The sequence below is a fragment of the Heterodontus francisci genome, chromosome 16 (genome assembly GCF_036365525.1).
Source record: "Heterodontus francisci isolate sHetFra1 chromosome 16, sHetFra1.hap1, whole genome shotgun sequence".
NCBI classification, from domain to species: domain Eukaryota; kingdom Metazoa; phylum Chordata; class Chondrichthyes; order Heterodontiformes; family Heterodontidae; genus Heterodontus; species Heterodontus francisci.
The window spans coordinates 42,176,435-42,198,033 of record NC_090386.1 but is presented as its reverse complement, the minus strand read 5'-3'; the positions used below and the strand labels follow the sequence as shown (position 1 = coordinate 42,198,033).

The window sequence follows — 21,599 nt, the reverse complement described above, 5'->3', positions numbered from 1 at the left end:
ACACAACTTCCTTTTTGTTCTTCTTCCCTGCTCCTACCTTTCACTTACTCAAAGCCTATTAGATTTCTAACCTTTACCAGTTTTGATGAAAGGTCACAGACCTGAAATGTTAACTCTGTTTCTCTCTCCACAGTTGCTGCCAGACCTGCTGAGTGCTTCTAGCACTCGGTTTTTATTTCAGATTTCCTGCATTTGCAGTATTTAACTTTTATTTTGCTTATAACTTCCTGGGCATGTTCTTTCCCCCTTCTTAAATATAGGAATTAAGTTAGCTATCCACAGTTGTCTGGCATTACGCCTTTTTCTGATAAATTATTAAAAATGTGTAGTAATGCCTCTGCTATCTCTTCCCTAGATTCTATTAAAATGTGTGGATGTAATCCATCTGGACCAGGGGCTTTATCCTCTTTGTTTCATTAGTTTACTCAATACTTCCTCTTTTTAAAATTTTAATGCACTTACCTCATTACTCAACATTCAATGTCATGTCTACCTGTTCTATCTCTTTGGTAGATACCCAAAGCAAAATAATTATTTAATATTTTGCATCTCTGTCGTTACCTGCAGTATTATCCTGTCTATAGCTGAATAGTCTTATTCCTATCCAAGCCTTTCTTTTTTTAATTGACGTGCCTGTAAAATATTTTGCTATTTTGCTTTATGTTTCTTGATGATTTAATTTCATAATTCATCTTTGCCTTCCTTTTTATAACTTCTCTCCTAATCTCTTTGTATTCTCTCTTGTTATGCACTCCTCAGCTGTTTATATACTTAATGTATGCCTCTTTCCTAACCTGCAATTTTTCCCTTCCGTCTTTATTCATCCATGGAGTCTCATTAGTGTTCAGTTTATTCTTTCCTTCTCGTGTAGTATATAAGTTTACAGAGGGTAGGATATGGCAGGCCAGACTGGAAAGCATTGGAATAGTTAAGTCCAGAGGTAACAAAGGTATGGATGAGGGTTTCAGCAGCAGATGAGTGGAGGCAGAGCAGAGACAGGTGATGTAAGATACAGTTTTTTTTCAATGTTCTTACAAAACATGTATGAGAACATCATTAACGTAATTAATGCACTTAGCCCACTACTTGAACTAGGCATAAAAAGGAAGTTCCGTGCATAAAGATCTCTAGATAGTTACAGATTTGCAAGACTAATTAATTCATCTTACTTAATCTACCCAGAAAGAATCCAAATTCCTCTCAATATGGGAAATTTTGCACATTTTTTTTCACACAAAGAGTCATAGAAATGTGGAACACTATACCCCAAAATGTTCTGGCTGCTATGAGAATTGGAGCTTTCAAAACTCAGATAAATAGATAGATTGCTGTTGGTTAAGGGTATCAAGCAATGTGGAGGAAAGGCAGGAAAATGGAGTTGAGGTACAGATCAGCCTTGATCTACCTGAATGGCAGAATAGACCCAAGGGGCTGAATGTCATATTCCTATTCCTAATGTTCCGATATTTCAGCATTCACTTTATTTCTGACAAGATTCTAGGGTTTTATCCTCCACTGGAATTCTGAACAGTCTTTTCCATACATTGATCCCTCTTTGTGAAAAGTAGAATTTCCTGACATCAGTCCTAAATTGACTTTTACTCGTTTCCTATATATCTGTCCTACTCTCACTATTTAACTTAAAGTATTATTCTGCGTTTACCTTATCCAATCCCTTAATTGACTTGTATACACTCTATAAGATCACCTTTTGGATCTTCCCTTTCTAGTCTTTCCTCAGAGCAGGCTTTTGACAATAGGGGCTGAATTTCATCAGCGCGCCACACTTCACGACGGCGTGCTTTGAAGCTGGCGGCCTTCTGACACGGAGGGGCTAATTTAAGTGGAGGGAGCGGAGCGGCTGCCCCCAATGACGTAGAGGGGCAGCCGCTCTCCCCGGCAATGGCGTCCGGAGCCACGCCACAGGCGCCGGCACCATTTTAAAGGGTTTCAAGCCTTGAACAAAAATTTGAATGTTGAAAGAGAAAGTACTTCGTTAATTTTTTAAAATAACAATCAAAAGCAGGAGGCCCTTTACCACCCCCCCCCCCCCCCCCCCCACCATGGTTGTTTTATATGCCAATATGACAAGCATTAATTTTATTCCCATCCTGAACTTTCCCCTCTACCTCGTCACTTTTGCCCTTCAACCCCTTCCCACCATCCGCATAGCCAAAAAAAATGCTTTCCCCGCTCCCCCCCACCCTGATTATTTCAGTCCTTCCGCCTCTCCACCAGTGTCTCACTTCGGAACTCCATACGATAGTCTTAGGTAGGTACTTTGTAACTCTCTTTGTTTCTTGTCGATTTAGGTGCAGCCCATCTCTCATGTATTTATCCTCAAAGTCCACTCAGTTATTTATATAAGTAGAATTGTTGTTTGTGCATGGGTTTGTTAGCCAGTCACACATATCTCCAATTGTCTAGCTCTTACTCTCCACACCCTCCTCCCCTCCATCCCTGCTTTTTACTGGCTTTTTTTTATCAGAACATATAAAGAAGGTTGATGTTAAAACAAAAGCAGTTAAGTAATGTCATGCAAAATCATTGGAGTGTTGCTTTAATTGAGGCATTTACAGGTGTCTGGCACAACAGAAAAACTTGATAAAAGATGTGGTGAGCAAGTGGTGTATGGAAAAAGACTGTTGAAATACAGGCATCCTCCATGGGCCTCCAACTGTGTGTTGGTTGATAAGTCAATTTAAAATTACGATGGGGCTGCTTTTATAACAACCCAGCCACAGTATTTAGTTGTTGAAATGCTGAAAAGAAAAGCATGCCAACCAGATCATGTGGCACTGGAATATTCACCTCTATTGTCATGCCACCAGTCAAACCTGCAGGTCTTGTTGTGGTGTTGTGCTGTATCCTTGCGTCTTCATTAAATGATAATCACAGACTTTATATTCAGATTCAACACAAACATTATTTATTGTCTTATCTACATTGCATGATCTTAGGTCCAGATCTTTTCCCTCTCTGATCTGTATGCCTGCTCTTTGCAACCCATGAGTTGAGCATGTCAAACTGGTGTCTCCTTATACATGTATGATGATGTCATCAGTTGCATCAGTGGCCTGATCTCTTAAAGGTCTGGTTTCTTAAAGGTGAAGTCACCACTACACTGCATTACAGTTGGCACACTTATCTGTCACTTTTAAATGATCAATTGCCAGATGCCCTTTTCCAGGGTGGTCTTTGGTGCTAAGGAAAATATCTGAATATAAACCCCAAAATATAACACTGCATCCATCACTTTTATTTGTTGACGTCGGTAGGCTTATGCTCAGATCCAAAGTTTGTGTCATAGGAACGCCGTATCCATAAAGCTATGTTTTCAATGACTTTAATGTTCCAAACGAAGTGAAGCATAATTTACAATGTTAAAAATTGATTTACTTCTTCAGATCGTGACTTATTCCATTGTGATAAATACAAAAGTGGTCGTAGAGATCAGCTTTCAGAACATTTATCCTCAAACTCTGAAGGATTGTGTCCTGACACTCGAGGGAAAAGGTCTGATTAAAGGTGAAAAAGAAATAAAGTAAGTAGTGACACTCTGAAAATGTACAGTGACTGGCAAGAAGCAGATGAATCGCCAGGATTGAGTGACTGATAATTGTGTCATTTAGATCTGATAATGCAATTAAGGCTCCTAAATCAGATATAAAAGGCTTTGAAAGAGCAAACTTTAGGGCAAAGAAAAATGCATCAGAGAAGTTGAATGGAAGATTCCATTCAAGAAAACTACTTTAAAGGATGTTAGAAATGAATGGTGGAAATTCATTTCTATAATCCTGCTCAATTTTAGATGGGATTGTTGTATAAGAGTCTGAAAGGTTTAATGTTTGAGAAAGTGAGAGTAACCCCTCTCACTGTAATGATGATGTAATCGTCACATGGGTATTAGGCTTGGAAGAAGATAGAAGTATCATGAGAACTGCTCACTGAACTTAATGAAATTGTAAATAGTTATGATTTAAAATAAAGGAGTTACTGTTTAGCCTTACAAAGACTCTGAGACATCTATAAACAACACTCGAACTATGCTAACGATAATATACATCAGGGATCACAACGAGGATTGATGGAAAATTTGAGCAGTGATTCCTATCAATTTTCACAACCCTGACTGAGATTCCCCTCCTATGGCCTTGCTCGAACCACTGTTGGCTTCTTCTTCCCCACCTGCAGTATGTACTAGCAATAGGGCTCTGGGCCCTGGTTCTTGGAGGATTTTCCTCCTATCTATCCTGCTTACTGGCCAGGGCTGCCATAAAGAAGATTCTAGTATACTCTGAGAAACAGTAGTAAATACCTTGAGCTGCCCTGATGGCAGGAGAGGGCCTTGCTGCAGCCTTCCTTCCCCTGGTCGGAACCCAAATACCTGCCTGCTGAATGCCTGTTTCCTTGCGAATGTCACATGGGAGCTTTAATCAAATCTATGGGCGCTTCGTCCCACTTAAGGTCATTCATTCACACTTCTGCTGCTGCACTTAGCCTCCTCCCCCCACCCCCCCACCACATTGCTCGAGGTTCCTCAGTTGCTTCCTTTGGGTGGCAGGAATCCTACTGGGAGCCTGCCATGCATGTGCAATGAGCCCGAACTCAAGAAAATGGGTTGGATTTAAGCAGAGATGATGGGGTGGGCAGGAATCCTGCCCCATTGAAATTCTGTCTCAAAGACAGGAATACCAACAACGCTGAAATTGATTAAGCTACGTTTTTAATTTTCTGAATGTACTACATTGCGTTACTCAATGATCAATGAGGCAATTGACAGTATTCAAATGCTGTAATATTATTACATACCAGTCACGTATAAAAGTTATGATGGCAAAGTGGATGGCGGTGGAGTGGGGTAGTGAGGAGGGGTGGGTAGGGAATCTCTGAGGAAACTTTTGGCAACTAAATTGGGTAAAATATCTGAAATTCCCTTGACCATTTGGCCAGACTCCAATCGTAATTCCACTGGAGTTTTGCAGAATGGATTGGAAAAAGGTCAAGACCGGAATATGTCTGGCTCCAAACTTATTTTGGAAATCCTGATTGCCTGTGAATAGAGGGAGCTTCTACCCTCCTCTACAAGGATAATCATGTCAAGGTGTGTGTATTATTTTAACTCTTTGTAGCTTATTTGTTCATATACCCTCTTCCCTCATCATGCTCCTCTCTCCTGGGTGGAGAAAAAGAGCAGAGTTCCTGCCCTTGGGCTGACCATCACAATGGCATGGCACTTTATTTGTAAAACCACACGTGCAGTTTTAGCTGACCTTAACTTCAGAAGGAAAACATAGATCCTGAGGAGGGCACTATTGGACTATACCACTTGGATTTGAGACAGCTGGTTGCAGTCTTATAAAAATAATGATCAAAAAATTGTTTTCTTTTCAATAGAAGTCCATTTTCCGCTCCCTTCTCCTGTCAGCATTCCGAAGGGATCGTTCCCTCTGTGACACCCTGATCCAATCCTCCATTACCCCCACCACCTTGTCCCCTTCCCACGGCAACTTCCCCTGCAATCACAGGAGGTGTAATACCTGCCCATTTACCTCCTCTCTCCTCACTATCCCAGACCCCAAACACTCCTTTCAGGTGAAGCAGCGATTTACTTGTACTTCTTTCAATGTAGTGTAATGTATTCACTGTTCACAATGTGGTCTCCTGTACATTGGGGAGACCAAATGCAGATTGGGTGACCGCTTTGCAGAGCACCTCCACTCAGTCCGAAAACATGACCCCGAGCTTCTGGTTGCTTGCCATTTCAATGCTCCCCCCTGCTCTCGTGCTCACATCTCTGTCCTGGGATTGCTGCAGTGTTCCAGTGAACATCAATGCAAGCTCGAGGAACAGCATCTCATTTACCGATTAGGCACACTACAGCCTACCGGACTGAAAATTGAGTTCAATAATTTCAGAGCATGACGAGCCCCCCCATTTTACTTTTATTTTTAGTTCTTTTTTCTTTTTTCTTTTATATTTTTTGTGTTTTATTTTATTTTGTTTTATCTTAGTTTGTTCAGTTTTCCTACCCACAGTTTTTTCATGTTTGCGCTTGTGGCTGTTCAATTTTCAGTCCATTAACACCCTATTTGTACTAATGCTTTGTCTTTCAACACAACAATAACATATTATTTGCCTTTGCTTCATGACCTTCTGGCCAGTTATTGTCTGTGACCTTGTCCTATCTACACCTTCTCTTTTGTTATCTCTTGCCCCACCCCTACTTTACTTGCTTAAAACCTTTCACATTTCTAATATCTGCTAGTTCTGAAGAAGGGCCATTGACCTAAAAAGTTAACTCTGCTTCTCTCTCCACAGATGCTGCCAGACCTGCTGAGTACTTCCAGCATTTCTTGTTTTTATTTCTCATTTCCTTCTTTGTGTTAATGTTATGGGAGCATCAGCTCAGGTTTTCAATGAATTTTCTTCATTAGCAAAGAAATAATCAGAAATTACCAACTCCTCCTTACATCTCTGCAGTCCCTGTTCAGTTTTGAATTTGATAAAATGTGACAACACAAAGTATCAGATGAAGCTTTGGACTGTCAGATACTTTAGAGTTGCTGATTTTAGGGAGCTCATCAGAATTCCCCAGAAATGATTTTGAGAAATTCCATTTCAGTAATAAAGCATTTGCTGCATCCTGAATACAGTAACTCTACTTGGTATGAAGAACAAAGAAACCAGAAGCGCCAGGCATCATGGGGCTGGATTATATAGAGCCCTTGACGTCTGGATCCATGGCGGGGGTGGGTGCCTGAAGATGGCCCCAGATGACGTCCACCACGGACCTCGACGCCAGCAGGACCTGGCCTGGTATTGCTGGCAGCAGCAAGGCCTTGTGGCAGCCCCGCCCTGCCGCTCGATGATGGGACTGCAATTTAAATATTTAAATTATATTACCTGCATTAATCACTCTCCCGTTGCCTTCTGACATCCCACTGCGATCTTTACCCTGTCACTGTCGCTGACACTGTTGCACCTTTGGATCCCTGTCAGGGGAAACGAGGCACACCACTGGTGGGGAGGGGGCAGGAGGTACCTTTCTTAGTGTGGGATGGGGGGAACGGGGTCAAATTAATGTCATGGTATGGGGGATGGTGGGAAGGGTTATAGTTTAAAGTTTGTGCCGTTCTGGGGGGGGAAGTCAGCTGGGAAAAGGTAAGTGTATTGGGGGGAAGAGCAAATAATTAATTTAACTGTTATGGGGGGGGGGGTGCGTGGGAGAGAGGCAAAAGAGATGTATTTATTTTTTTAATGCCATTTACTTTAAATATTTAAATTTGCCAGTAGGGCTAACAGCCCTTTAAAAATGGCATCAGTGCCTGTGCACAAGACCCGATTGTGTGGAAGGGATGGACTGTCCACCCTGGCTATTTAAATGAGCCCGATTTTGGCATGCAGCCCATGGTTTCAGAAACAAGAGACTTTCTTCATGTATCTACAGGCATTATTATAGAAGCTAACTAAACTACTGGATGATGGCTGTCGAACAGATAAATATACTTGGACTTTTAGAACACATCGATGTTTATAGGGTTTCTTGGAGGAATGTTGTAAATTAGCAAGTTAAAAAAATGGTGAAATCAGGGAGTTGTGGATAAGTGCTCATCAGAATGATATTTCTCAGCAATAGAGTCACGTTTCCCTTTAAGGATTTAAACACATAATGCAGTTGATAGTAGATGACTATTGTTGGATAGTTGGTTCTCAGTTCTGTATTAACAATTTTATAATCATTGCCTTAGAATTCTGAAGATTCTTTTCCCTTACTTCATCCCCTTAGAGTTCCGAATATAGCAGTTAACGAACTGAAAACAGTGACGTGCGACTTTGTTCCTCATAAGTCCGGGTTGAAGAAACTGCTGGTGGATTTTAGCTGTGACAAACTGCAAAGTGTAAAAGGATCCTTGAACATCACAGTCCAAGAAAAATAGAGAAAAGGGAAACAAGAAACATGAAAACATTATTTCTTATTTTGTGAATTTGTGGGATATATTCATTAAGAGTTTCATTAACTGCTTAAATTTTCAAGCACAATAATTACAGACACTGCAGTCAGTTAGCATGTTTTGTAAAATATACTTTTAATTGCAAATTATAGTCAACTTTAACATGGTACTGTTTTGGTGAAGGTTCTCCCTGTTTACTTGAGGATTTATTGATAAGTTTGAATTCACTTGGAAATATAGGTGCTATGTTCAAACTGTACATGGAGGAGTAAGAGATTAATGAGTCAGTAAAGCAATACAAATGGCTTATAGCAACTTGAGTTTTCAAATAAGACCTTATACTGAGGCCAGTCTGCCTTAATAACTTAAGAACATAAGAAATAGGAGCTGGAGTAGACCATAAAGCCTCTGAAGACTGCTCCACCATTCAATACAATCATGGCTGATCTTTCACCTCAACTACATTTTCCTGCCCACTCCCAATATCCATTGATTTCCTTGGTGACAAATAGTCAGTCTATCTCAGACTGTCATGTTTCCTTACAACAGTGATTACACTTCAACAGTACCTCGTTGACTGTGAAAGGCGATTTACATATGCAAGTTTTCTTCTTTCTTTTTGAGCTATAACAATACAGTGAGGAGACTGTGTACCAATTCCTGGAATGGTGGCTGGGATCGCTCTTCCTGTCACTTAGCCTCTTCATCTCCACTTCATGGTTGGATATTAGGTTCTTTAAATTATGATCTCCTGTACCACTAGTTTACTTTCCTGAACCGAATATATCGACTGGACTGAATATCTATTGATAACTTCTAAAGGTTCTGGGTAATCAATGTAAAAACAGGCATGCAACTTCAGTTCATAAAATAATATTTGATCTGTATGAATCTCTTTTTTGACATTTTGTTTACATTAAGATTTGTTTCATTTTGCAGGAGATGATAAAATTGGTAAAGAGTATTAAGAATATAATTTTTTCTTATGTTGTAGTTTTGGAAACTGATTTCCTAATTTCTGGCTATATCCGCTGACTGCATTTCAACAATAAAGTGGTTTGCCAATGGATTCAGTGTAACTATTTGCTTCTTATTACAAGCTTAGATTTTTCCAAGCTGTTTTCATGCAACTTCAGTGTATAATTGGGGCAAGTAACTTTTTTTGACAGCAAAAGGTGATATAGACATTTTTGCCAATTTTCCATCCAGAAACAATCCACAAGTTTCACTTGAACATTTTGACTCCTCCCGTGATCCATCTACTGAGATCGAATAGAACTAATTTGTATATTGTAATGAAGGCCAATGGTGATGTAGTTCTGGATTTCCTGTTTTTTCATTTGCCTTCCACTCGGGGTAAGTTAAAATATCAAATATAAGGTGCAGATGTTACCAGAAACAGCTGATACAAGCAGTAGTGAGGAGTTAGTGTGAAGAGTTTTAATAGCAATTTCTGCTGCTGGAAATGACTTTTTGAAGCCAATTTTTGGGAAATTTTTCCTACAATGACTTGGATTTATTCCTCACTGCTTTGTGTGCATCCCAAGGGTTTAGGACCTATGCAGACATCCTATTTATCTGGAGGAAGTGAGTGAAGTTAAACAATAAGTTTGGAACATTTCTTTCCTTTAACTCTACTCACTATCTCCAGATAAAGGATTTCACTATAGGTTCTAGCCACAATTGTCTTTTCATAGAATTTGTTGAACAAAATTCTTCCTTGATCTTCTTTTCCAATACATTAATGACTATCTGTATTGCTTTCTGCTCTCTCCCTAATACAGAAAATGTTGTAAATTTTGCTTCAAATAGCCACCTCTCTCAACTTTTCATGGTCCATCTCTGACTCTTCCTTTCCTTTTCTGAACTTCTCTCTCCCTATCTCTGGTGATATGCATTCAACTGCTATCTATTATAGGCCCACTGACTCTCAGGATTACCTGTGTCATACTTCCTCCTATCCCACTTTCTGCTCACTCAGTTTCTCTGTTTTTTTTGCATCTCCTCTGATGATATCACCTTCCACGCTAGAGGTTCTGCTATGCCCTCCATTCTCAGATGAGGATTCCCCTACACCATGTCAGACAGGAGCCTAGACTTGGTCCATCTTATTTCACATGTTTCTACCCTCACCTTCCCCACTCTTCACCTCAAGTAATGTAATCATTCTCTCATATCCTCACCTTCCAGCCTACTAGCCTCTGCATTTCGCAGATCATCTTCTGTCATTTCTGCCACATGCAATATGATTGCACTACCAAATATATCTGTCCCCCCCCCCCTCCTTTTCCAGCATTCCAAAAGGACCATTCCCTCTGTGACAAATTAGTTTGGTCTATCACCAACCCTACCACTTGCCTATCTCCCACTGGCACCTGCCCATACAAACACAAGAGATGCAACACCTGCCCTTTCACCTCCTGCCATACCATTGTCCTTTCAGTTAAGACAGCAATTTATGTATAGGTCCTCCAACCCAGTATATTGTATTTACTATGGATGGCCTTTGCATTGGCAAAACCCAATGGAAATTTGTGATTGCTTTTCCAAAGACTTCCATTCTGTCTGTGAATGCAATCCACAGAAATCTATCTTGAGCATGTTACGCCACTATGTTTTGTTGAATGATAATTTTCTTTGGTCCACTGGCTGGAGATCTGAATTAGATTTTTTTGGAAGAAATTTTAAAAGAATATTTAAAATGGGATGACTGCTGACAGTTTAATATGACTCCTACTTTGCTGCACTGTATCCTACATTGCAAAGGACTGTGAGGAGGGAGACAAAATGACTGTGCATTTCCCAACAAGAACCAAGAGCCAGGAAGTTTAAAGGAGCTGCTTGTTCTTTTCAGTAAGCAGAGAAATATTGCTCACTGCGATGTTTTGAATCACTGAGTGACTGTCATGTGACAAGCCCCTCCCCATCTATGGTTTTAAGATGGTGTTTTCTCTGCAGTAGAGGAGAATCAACTGGACTCTGACATGAGCAGACCCTAAGTGGGGGATCGCCACCCCCCTCGCTCTCTTTCTCTGTCTCTCTCCATTCCAGCTTGAAAGCTTTCAAATTCTGCCTGTTGACTGACCACCTTTGCATACTCTAGCTATAATCAGAAACATCACTGGATGAAATCATCCGCATCGCGCTCTCCAAAAGACTGAAACTGAAAGCCTCAGGACCACTGAATTCAACTAGAAGCCAGCCAAATCACCAGATCACAGATTGTATAACCCTTTTTCTATGGACTCTAACTCAACCAATCTACCTTTCCCTAGTCTGCAACCTATTTGTGTGTGTGTAAACCTCCAGAGTGTGGGTGTGAGTGAACGTTGGCACATTGTTTATTATTTTTATCAGTTCAGTTTAGGTACAATAAAGTTAACCTCTTTCTTTGTTAACGCAAGAAAACCTGTCCATTTGGTTCTTGTTATGATCATAGCAAGTAAGTAATCAAAAGCCTACTGAATTAGCCAGGACATCCACTTCAAGAAAGATTGTGTTATGTTCTAACCTGGATATGGAAAAGACGAAGCCCTTTGACCCCTCCTCACTTGAACATAACAGAAACTCGAGGGATCACGTCTGGGATCAAACCCAAAGACAAACGGGAAATTGGAAGCAGGAAACCAAATTGATCCCTAGCAATAATTTCAAAATTTCAGTACAGGTTTTCTTGTGGTTTATAGGGCTAGAGTACTAAAATGTCCACATTTGAGGTCAGTACCTTCCGAGAACAGAGCGAGAGTTAGGAATGTAGCTGGAAAGTTAGAAATTACTATTCGGCCTTAAGCTAGGAGGCCTGAAATCCTAAAACTTGTGGCCAACCATTTTAAAATTGGCAAATTGGCACTGAAGAACAGGAAACAGGGGGGGGGGGGGAGAACGGAGTGGGCCGGGGGTGGAGAACGGAGCGGGCCTTGTTGGAGCGGAGCGGCCGGCAAGTAGGCGAGCGAACGGGCCAGTGACGGATGGGAGTAGAGTGGCCGGAGACAGCAGTGCAGGGGTGGGGGGGGGGGGGGCGGTGGGAATGCGTTTTACAGCACATGCACCTTAAACTTGCAACGGCAAAAGGCGTACCGGCCGGTCCCTGCACCCGGCGACACCAAGGTCTTCGGCCGCTCGCTCCGCGCGGCTCTCTACGGCCTCTCGCTTCCGGCCCTCTCCATCCAGCCGTTCCCTCCAGCTGCAGATCCCTAATCCAGCCGCCTTCTCCCCTACTTCTCAACTGTACTTCAGGCATTGCAGCTGTCTGGTCCCTGCCTTTTGCATCCCCCTCTTCAGGAACTTCTGAATTTAATAGGAGATTGACCAGGATGCTGCCTGGACTGGAGGGCATGTCTTACGAAGAAAGATTGAGGGAGCTAGGGCTTTTCTCATTGGAGCGAAGAAGGATGAGTGGTGACTTGATAGAGGGGTACAAGATAATGAAAGGCATAGATAGAATGGATAGCCAGAGACTTTTTCCCAGGGTGGAAAGGGCTATCACCAGGGGGCATAATTTTAAGGTGATTGGAGAAAGGTTTTGGGGAGATGTCAGAGGTAGGTTCTTTACACAGACAGTGGTGGGTGCGTGGAATGCACTGCCAACGGTGGTAGTAGAAGCAGATACATTAGGGACATTTAAGCCACTCTTGGATAGGTACATGGATGATAGCAGAATGAAGGGTAGGTAGTTAGTTTGATCTTAGAGTAGGTTAAAAGTTCGGCACAACATCGTGGGCCGAAGGGCCTGTACTGTTCTATGTTCTATAACTCCCTCCCACTACACCCTCATACCCCCTCTCTACCTCTCCCACCTCCCCCTCTCCTCCCCTCTTCCCCCACCTCCCCTCTTCCCCCACCTCCCTCTCTCCTTCCCCCTCCTCCCCCTCTCCTCCCCCACTTCCCCCTCTCTCCTCCCCCTCTCTCCCCCCTCTCCTCCCCGTTTCCTCCCCAAGGACCACACCACAGTTGAATATCTGAAGTGCAGTTGCAAAGTCAGGAAAATAACATCAGAAACCTCAACAATTCCAGGTTTAATTATTGAGAAATTTTATTAAGTACATGAAGCATTCGAGGCACTGCTGTGCATGGATACATGAGTGTTGTGTCGCCAGCATTCTCGTCAGACAGGCAGGCCGAGTCTCTGCTATGGAGAACTAAAGAGATTGTTCCTGGAGAGCCTTGTGGTGAATGAACGTGTGGCTCTCTATTCCACTACTGTATTGTCCATGTGAAGAAGGCAAAGTCACAAGAGTCTGAACTCAGTCTATTCTTGGTGAATGTTCCCCAAACGCATCCCAATGTGCGCTCCCACTTCATCCATAAATGCAAGGTTCCTTTCCTCATCGTGACAAACTCCGCAGCATGATCCAGTTGCCTTTGTTGCTTGAATGCTGACCTTAAGTCTCCAGGATTGTTTTCTTGACGGCATGTTTTACATGAAAAGAAATAAGGAAAGAACATCAGTGTCAGAGCTTCCCTCCGCCAATGAAATTACTGTTGAGCATGCTTTATGTTCTGCAGAAAAGGCATGTACTGATAACACCGCCAATGAATCACTTAGTACCCACCTCAGCTGTAGGAGTCAGGATGATGTTACTGCCCCTATCTCGTGATGGTTTAATGCTGCTCTCATGGAAAACATGAATGATGTGAGGGTGCTGGAAAAAGAAGCACATTTCTTTTGGACTATGAACATAAAGCAGGCCATTTAGCCCAGCTGTTCCCTGCTAGTGGTTATGCTACTCCTGCGCCTTCCCATTGCTCCCATTTAATCCTGCCTACTACTATCAGCATCACCTTCAATTTCTTTCGCTCTTATCTATCTTTGCCTTAAAGCAACATTGAGGATGGAGAACGGTGTGACTGCACTCCCACCTCACCAGTTGTGTACACAGCAAGAGCATTCACATTTGTGCTACCACTGGACAGACTACTGTGGCTGTACATGCTGATATACGAAAGACCAAAGACCGCATAAGACAGCAGTTTAACTGGCCAAAACTCCACAAAGATGTGGTGGAGTACTGCAGGAGTTGCCACATGTGCCAGGTTGAGGGGAAACCCCAACCTACAGTGAAACCTGCACCCCTAAGTCCTGTACCGGTGTTAGGAGGACCCTTCAGCAGAGGACTGGTGAACTGTAAGGGACGCCCCCACCGAGAACAAATGGGGTCAAGGCTGGAAAAAGGTTCAAAAGGGAAGGGGAGAAAGCGGCCAAGAGGGCAGGTTAAAGGAAGTCCAGGAGGAATACCAGATAAAAACCCCGATTGTCCAGTAAGCCAACACTGAAAAATTTGAAAAGTTGAACCCCACATCCTCCTATGTAAATGCAGACACTGGAAGCACCCCACCAGAGATGCTAACAGCATTTACAGGAACCTACAGAAACAAAGAAAGACCGCTAGGGGGCACATAAGCAGTGAGGATGATGCCTCACCTAGTCGAAGTGCACAGGGGAGTGCAGTAGTGTTTGCACAAATACCTGCAGGCAGGAGTGCCCCAGAGGACAAAGAATCCTTCGCCACAGTCAGAAAAAAGAGAAACACCCATCCCCTTAAAGTCAAAGGCCTTTGCATGACTCAGCAAAGCACTGAAATAAAGTTCAGGATAGACCCACCCACTGCTGACTCTCCTGAAAAAAAAATTCCAACTCTGGGCTAATTAAACCTTACCATCTCAAAGACACCCTCGACAGTCATGGAAATGGGCAAACTGAAGAGAAACCTCCCCAAAGAACCACATATTTATTGGGATGCCAAAAAAGGGCAATTTAAAGCAACACTGCTACCAAGAAAAGACAGGCTGTAATAAGTCTTAGGATTCATGAATGAATGTAAATGACTGAGAGAGAGAGAGAGAGACGCATGCTTTTTCCTATATCTTATATTTTCTTTCTTGACCCTTTTTAATGAACTGCGCTTTTTTACAAATCGCATTTCATTCCACTGAGGTGTCATGCTGTCATGCTGGGCCCCCACCTGCCAAGAATGAAGCATATTAATTTCACCAAATGGACATTAAATTTCAAATTGTTGCTGGGAAAGAAAAGGCATGTTACAAAGGCTGCCAGACTTGGATGAAAAATATTTGCATACTAACAGACAGTGCTTGGAGGGACAAAGTGACCACTGCTGCCAGTGGTGCTGCTGAGACTAAGAGCTGCCAGCCCGCTGATTGGCCGGAAGCTTACTGAGGTGGGACCTCCTCCCTCAAGTGGGTGTAAGACCCGCCTTGGGCCAATTAAAGCCTGGGAATCCATAAAACACAGGACGGATCCCCAGGCTGGGAGGAAGTGGGTTCGTCACCGCCATTTACGTTGGGGTCCGGTTCCTGTCCGCCCACTGTAAAATTCCAGCTGTGAAGTTCAAGAGAGAAAAGTCTCCTACATCGAACAGAGCCTAAGAAGAATACTGGGCCCCAACGAAAAGCAAGACCTATGTACAATCAAGGACTTTTACAGCGAGCTCACAAGGACAGTAACAAAAGCCATCTTCAGATATTGCCTCAAACTTTTCCACTTTATTTTTCTTCTGCTTTTTTCTGTCTCTATCTGCATGTGTGTATCGCATATGCATGCTAGCATGGGTGCATTGTGTATCCATAGACGTTAATTGAACGAAAATTCTCATTGCATATTCACCTCTCTCAGTTTATAGCCATTCAGATAATAATCTGCTTTCCTGTTTTTGCTACTGAAGTGAATAACCTCATATTTATCCACATTATACTGCATCTGCCTTGCATTTGCCCACTCACCAACTTGTCCAAATTACCCTGAAGCCTTTCTATCCTCCTCACAACTCACCCTCCCACTTGAGGGAGGAGGTCCCACCTCAGTAAGCTTCCGGCCAATCAGCAGGCTGGCAGCTCTTAGTCTCAGCAGCACCACTGGCAGCAGTGGTCACTTTGTCCCTCCAAGCACTGTCTGTTAGTATGCAAATATTTTTCATCCAAGTCTGGCAGCCTTTGTGTCATCTGCAAATTTGGAGATGTTACATTTAGTTCTCTCATCTAAATCATTAATATATATTGTGAAATCGTCAATTCGTCAGTAGATGCCGTGATAAGGGCAAAGAATGTGACTTTTCAGAAACTGAGCTGTCAGAGCGAATTATGGAACTGGTGATTTTCTCACACTTATTGAAGCGTTTCAAAAAGACCTCTTGGGAAAAAAGAAAGGTCACAGCATTGATGCACTGCTAGAAGATGACAGGAAATATGAAGCCATTGTAGCTGGACAACAGCATCTGCAAGCACTAGGTGCAGTTGACAGTATTGGCATGGGAACAAGGTTATAGAAAGCAAGCAAGCGTGTAATTTGTCCCACTCACTGTGAAGTTATCCCGCATTTCAAGATGTGTGCAAGGCATGTGGTGCAAAAGGACACTGGGCCAGCTATGCAGGAAATCTGGCTCCAAAGGTAGAGACAGAAGTCACAATAGGACACAAACAAACAGAAAATAGGCACAGCAACATGACAACAACAGCAAGGAGAGCACCAAAGACCTGCGTGAATGCAAGACGGTACACCAACTCCACAGCGAAATAGACCTGAGGCACGTCTCAGAGTGGAGCAATTCTCAGCCAGAAGATGAGTAGGCATTTCACATTCTGAACCTGACACATTGCATTGATGAAGTCAAACAAGTGGAAGCTTTTGCTACTATTAATATTATGTGTCCAAAGAAAGTTAGCAAACACACACTCAGGCTAAGGTTGACACGGGAGCTAGCGTAAATATCCTACCAGTCCAAATCCTGAAGGATATGTACCAAGGTTGTTGGAAATAGAACCGACGACAACTGCCAAGTTAACTGCATGCAGCCGGTCACCCATCCCTTGCAGTGATGCATTAACAATGCAATGCAGCTATGGCAAGTCGGCATGGAAACCACAAATATTTTACCTGGTAGACATGAGCCAACCAGCAGTGGCAGGGCTACCAGTGTGTAAGGACCTCAACATTATGACGATCCATGAGATCACCAAGGTACCCACTACAGCAGAAGAGACCAAGGATACCCGCATTGAGTCAGTCCAGGACTTACAACAAATGTACCTGACAGCTGCGACGCCACAGGAGATTCCAAAGGTGATGCTATAGTACACCTCAGAGAGGATGCAATTCTATCAATCGACGCTCCAAGAAAGTGCAGCATGCATGTACAAGAAAAGCTTAAACATGAGTTGGATGACATGGAATGCAATGTCATTACCCGTCATGTGCATCATCACACAGACTGGTGCAGCTCAATTGTGTGTGCACTGAAGAAGGATGGAGCAATCAGGGTATGTCCAGGTATGCGGTGTCTAAACCTCTCCCTAAAGAGATGCCCCCACAAGATTTCAACACTATTGAATTGAATCCCAAGTTCACAGGAGCCAAATTCATCTCCAAGTTGGATACTAAACATGGATATTGGTCGGTACACCGAGCTAAGGAATCTCAGGAAGTCATCACCTTCATCACACCATTTGGAAGATATTGCTTTCAGGGACTACCCTTCAGCTTATCTGTCAGTCAAGATCTGTTTCAGCAGCATATGGACAGAATTATAGAAAATGTGCCTGGATGTATATGCATTGCCATATTGCGGTAATGGGCAAAACCAAGGAAGAGCATGATTGAAATCTTCATTCACTGATGGCAGTAGCTCATCATGAAGGGCTGATTGTAACAGCAACAAGTGCCAGGTGAATGTAAGTCAGATCAATTTCTTTGGCTCCATCTATTCGGGTTGTGGAATCCATCCTGACTCAGGCAAAGTCGAAGATGTAAGGTATATGCCTATTCCACAAGACAAATAAGAGCTACAGAGATGCCTTGGATTTTTCAACTTCTTGGCACCATACATTCCAATTTTTTCTGACAAAGCATCATCATTGAGAGAGCTCTTAAAGAAAAGTGTACCATTTGTATGGCAGGAGGACCATCAGGATATGTTTGAGTCTCTCAAACAAGCATTGTCAGCAGAAACCTGTACCCTGCAGTACTATGATCCAAGGAAGAAGCTAATCCTGGAAGTCGATGCCTCGCAGAAAGGGCTAGGAGCATGCATCCTGCAGGATCGCAAGCCAATTGCAATCAGATCCAAACGTTTATCTTCAGCACAATCCAATTACTCAAACATGGAGCATGAAACACTGGTTTGGAATCACAAGGTTCCACACCTACCTGTGTGGCAACCAGTTCACTGTGGAAACTGATCACAAACCACTGGAGATGATCTTGTGCATACCATTGACAAGCGCACCATCTCGACTGCAGCAACTTTTAGCCAAAGTACAAGGGTACGACTTCAACATCTACTACAAACCGGGTACCAAAATGGTCACCTCAGTTGCGCTGAACAGATTACCAAGTCCGAACAAGAATAAAGAAATTCCACTGGATCTACGAGTAGACAGCATGGACATTGAGGTGGAATATGTGCTCAAAATTGATTTATTGCATTTTGGTCAGCACAAATGTGACCAAATGCAATCAGAAATAGCCAATGACCAACAATCGAAGGCACAGTGATGGCTTGATACGTTAAAAGAGGTGCCAGGAACTCTCGGATGTTTTTGGCTTTATAGAGATGAACTTGTATCTCAAGAGGCATAATCTTTAAAGGAAAGCAAGTGATTGTGCCTAAGGCCCATCGACAGGACATCTTGTGAAAACTTCACCATGGTCATATGGGTATCGCGCGAACGAGACAACTGGCATGTGTTGCGACTGAGGCAGGAACAACACACTATCAATTCAGTCCCATCACTCCACAGGTCGCAGCACATTATTAACGTTTTCCCACCCAACTGGAAAACAGCCAAATTAAACCCTCTCATCACCCACTGAATAAAACAGACCAAACCAGGTATCTTTAGAAAACAACAAATTAACTATTTATTAAAACTAAATCTTAAACGTGATTAATGTCTAGAGGCCTTATAACCTCTTATTTTAACCTAACTCCCCCATTCACATACATACACTCAAAAATCTCAGTTAATCTCTTTTAAAAAATGATGTTTTAAAAATGAGCTGTTTCTTAATGACAAATAAAAACCAGGGTGTGTAATGTTCCTGATGAGTGAAGTATCCTAGTGTAAAAATAATTAGATGCCACTCAAAGTCTCCATGCAATTTGACAAAACAATCTCTTAGTTGATATAGCAATGGTATAGCAATGGATCCACTCGTATTTTAAAACTGGCAGTCTCTCAGTCGAAACTTTACTGTAAATTCCAGAAAATACAATCAAGAGAGAGTCAATCTTGAAGCAAAGACTCTTAGATTGGAAGTAAAGAAAAAGGAATTTTGCTACCTCCAACAATACAAATGGTCTCTTAAAAAAAGGCTTTTTTTCTCCTTAGGCAATTAATTTGGCCTGTAGCTCCTTGTAGAATATCTGCTGAGAAATAGACAGCTTTTTTCTTCAGTCGCATGATTCGCTGGTATATCTCAAAACCGGTTTTTGCTGTTTTTTACACACAGTTAATTTGTTGCAGTATATCATGTGACCTGCCTCTCCTGCTGTGGCCGAGGAGCAAGTGCAGCTGGCACATTTTGCCTTGTAGTTTTTAAAGGCACACTGTTTTTAAACAGAGCCTTAAAGGCACACTCTTTTAATCCGAGAAAATTAATACAGATCCGTGACATCTCCTCCCTTGGCAAAATGAAACGCCATTCTAAAAATGCATTTCATTACAATGCAAAAAAACAATAGAAACTAGGAAAAAAAATTGTAATATTTTCTCACATTCACGCATCCATTCACTCTACTGATAATTTACAGCATTTTCTTTGTCCCATTGCCAATGTCATGATCCCATCTTTTTTTTCTCTCCGGAAATATGTGATATGTCTTTAAGACAGCAAAGGATCAATACTGCTTTAAGAACAAGCAGGCTTCAGGAGTTACCGAGAAGGTGCATTCTCATTGCCTTGGATGCAGCCATTCGGAGACTGAGATTCAAAGGGTGCATTCTCATTGCCTTGGATACAGCCACTCAGATTGAGCATTGAGAGATACATTTGTTACAATTCAATTTTGAACTGGCTTATAGTGCAAACAGTCTGTTTTAACAGAGGACACAGACAGACAGTTGTGTGTGAGCACCTGAAAGGAGCACTCTCAGACCATTTTAAACTGAAGAAAGGGAAGTTACACTGTGAAAATCTTTTAGTCCTCAAAAATTCTAAAGCCAGATGATTCATTTAAAAAGTGTTTGCAAGTCATTAATTGTTGAAATTCATTGTTGGAGAAGGAAAGCATTACTCACTCCTGGAATTAGACTATGGACTGTTCTACTGTTAAGGAACCTTTTTGCCCTATCGGACACTATAGGACTTCAAGCAACATTGGACTGTTAACTCTATTTTTTTTGATTTTAAATGTTGTTTATACCTTCGTAGTGTTTAAGAATTTAGTTTTTTCTAATTACATAGTTAATTTGTTGATTTAAAGACACCTGGTTTGGTTAGCCTCATTCGGAGGTCAATAGATGGTACAATTTGGCTGTGTCTTTCTTTAATTTGGAAAGTTTAAAATGGTATGTTAGCCTATCTGTGGACGGATGAGATTGAATTAACACTGCATTTCTCCCACCACAATCAGAATCGTATATTTTGATTGGGGCTTTGACTGGAGCGGTCAGTTGTAACACCATCCATATAACTTAACATGATTAAATTCATAACAAAGCGTCAGCGATGACACTGCTTTTCCCTGAAACATGTAAAATTTTCAAATGATAAACCTGTGACAAAAAACTCTTTGTAAATATTCTCGCATTCTGGTTTTTAAATTTTTCCACAAACATTAATGGGTTATGGTCAGTGTATCTTTGTACTTATTTATAGTGTTGGAGGACATATACTTCGAAATGTTTGAGAGCCAGCAAAAGCCCTAATGTTTCTTTTTCCACAGTGGAATACTTTTTTTGATGGTAATTTAGTTTTCTTGAAAAGTACCCTACTGGCTTCTCTATGCCCGATTTGTCATCCTGCAATAGGACTGCATCAATCCCCAGGTCGCTAGCATCAATTGCTATTTTAAAGGGTTTAGCAAAATTTGGAGCAGCCAACACTGGTTCCTTAGTTAAGATTGCCTTTAGCTTTTCAAAAGCTGCCTGGTGTTCATCTGACCATATCACTTTTTTTTGTAGCAAATCGATTCATAGAGCAGCCACGGTACTAAAATTATGTACAAATTTCTTGAAAAAATTGCATATCCCTAAAACTTCATTATTTCCTGTTTAGATTTAGGGATAGAGAACTCTAGTAAGGCTTGTACCTCTGTCGTTTTTGGCAATCTTGTCCGATCCCCACCATATGTCCAAGGTAAAGTACCCTTGCTTTTCCAAATTTGCTTTTTGCCAGATTTATCACTAAGTCCATTGCTTGTAGATTTTAAACAGGATTTTTAGCTGGTTTAAGTGTTCTTGCCAAGTGTTACTGTATATTAATACATCATCGAGATACATTACACAGTCAGGAACACTGGCTACCATCTTATTCATTAATCTTTGAAAAGTGGCTGGAGAATTTTTTAGCCCGAATGGCATCACCCGACACTGATAAAGACCGTCAGGTGTTACAGAAGCTGATATTGCTTTGGCTCAAGGAGCCAAAGGAACTTTCCAGTATCCCTTTAACAAAGTTGATCGTGATAA

The 21,599-nt window shown here is 41.9% G+C and overlaps 1 protein-coding gene across 1 annotated transcript in view; it reads left to right on the top strand.

Moving 5' to 3' along the window:
* LOC137378068 (protein-glutamine gamma-glutamyltransferase 2-like) overlaps positions 1 to 9,022 on the top strand; it is a 59,750-nt gene extending 50,728 nt beyond the window's left edge. The window contains exons 12-13 of the mRNA XM_068048134.1: positions 3,408 to 3,544; positions 7,790 to 9,022. Of these exons, the coding sequence (XP_067904235.1) occupies positions 3,408 to 3,544; positions 7,790 to 7,940 (288 nt within the window). The 3' untranslated portion in view covers positions 7,941 to 9,022. The remainder of the gene's footprint in view (positions 1 to 3,407; positions 3,545 to 7,789) is intronic.
* Positions 9,023 to 21,599: the final 12,577 nt, after the last annotated feature.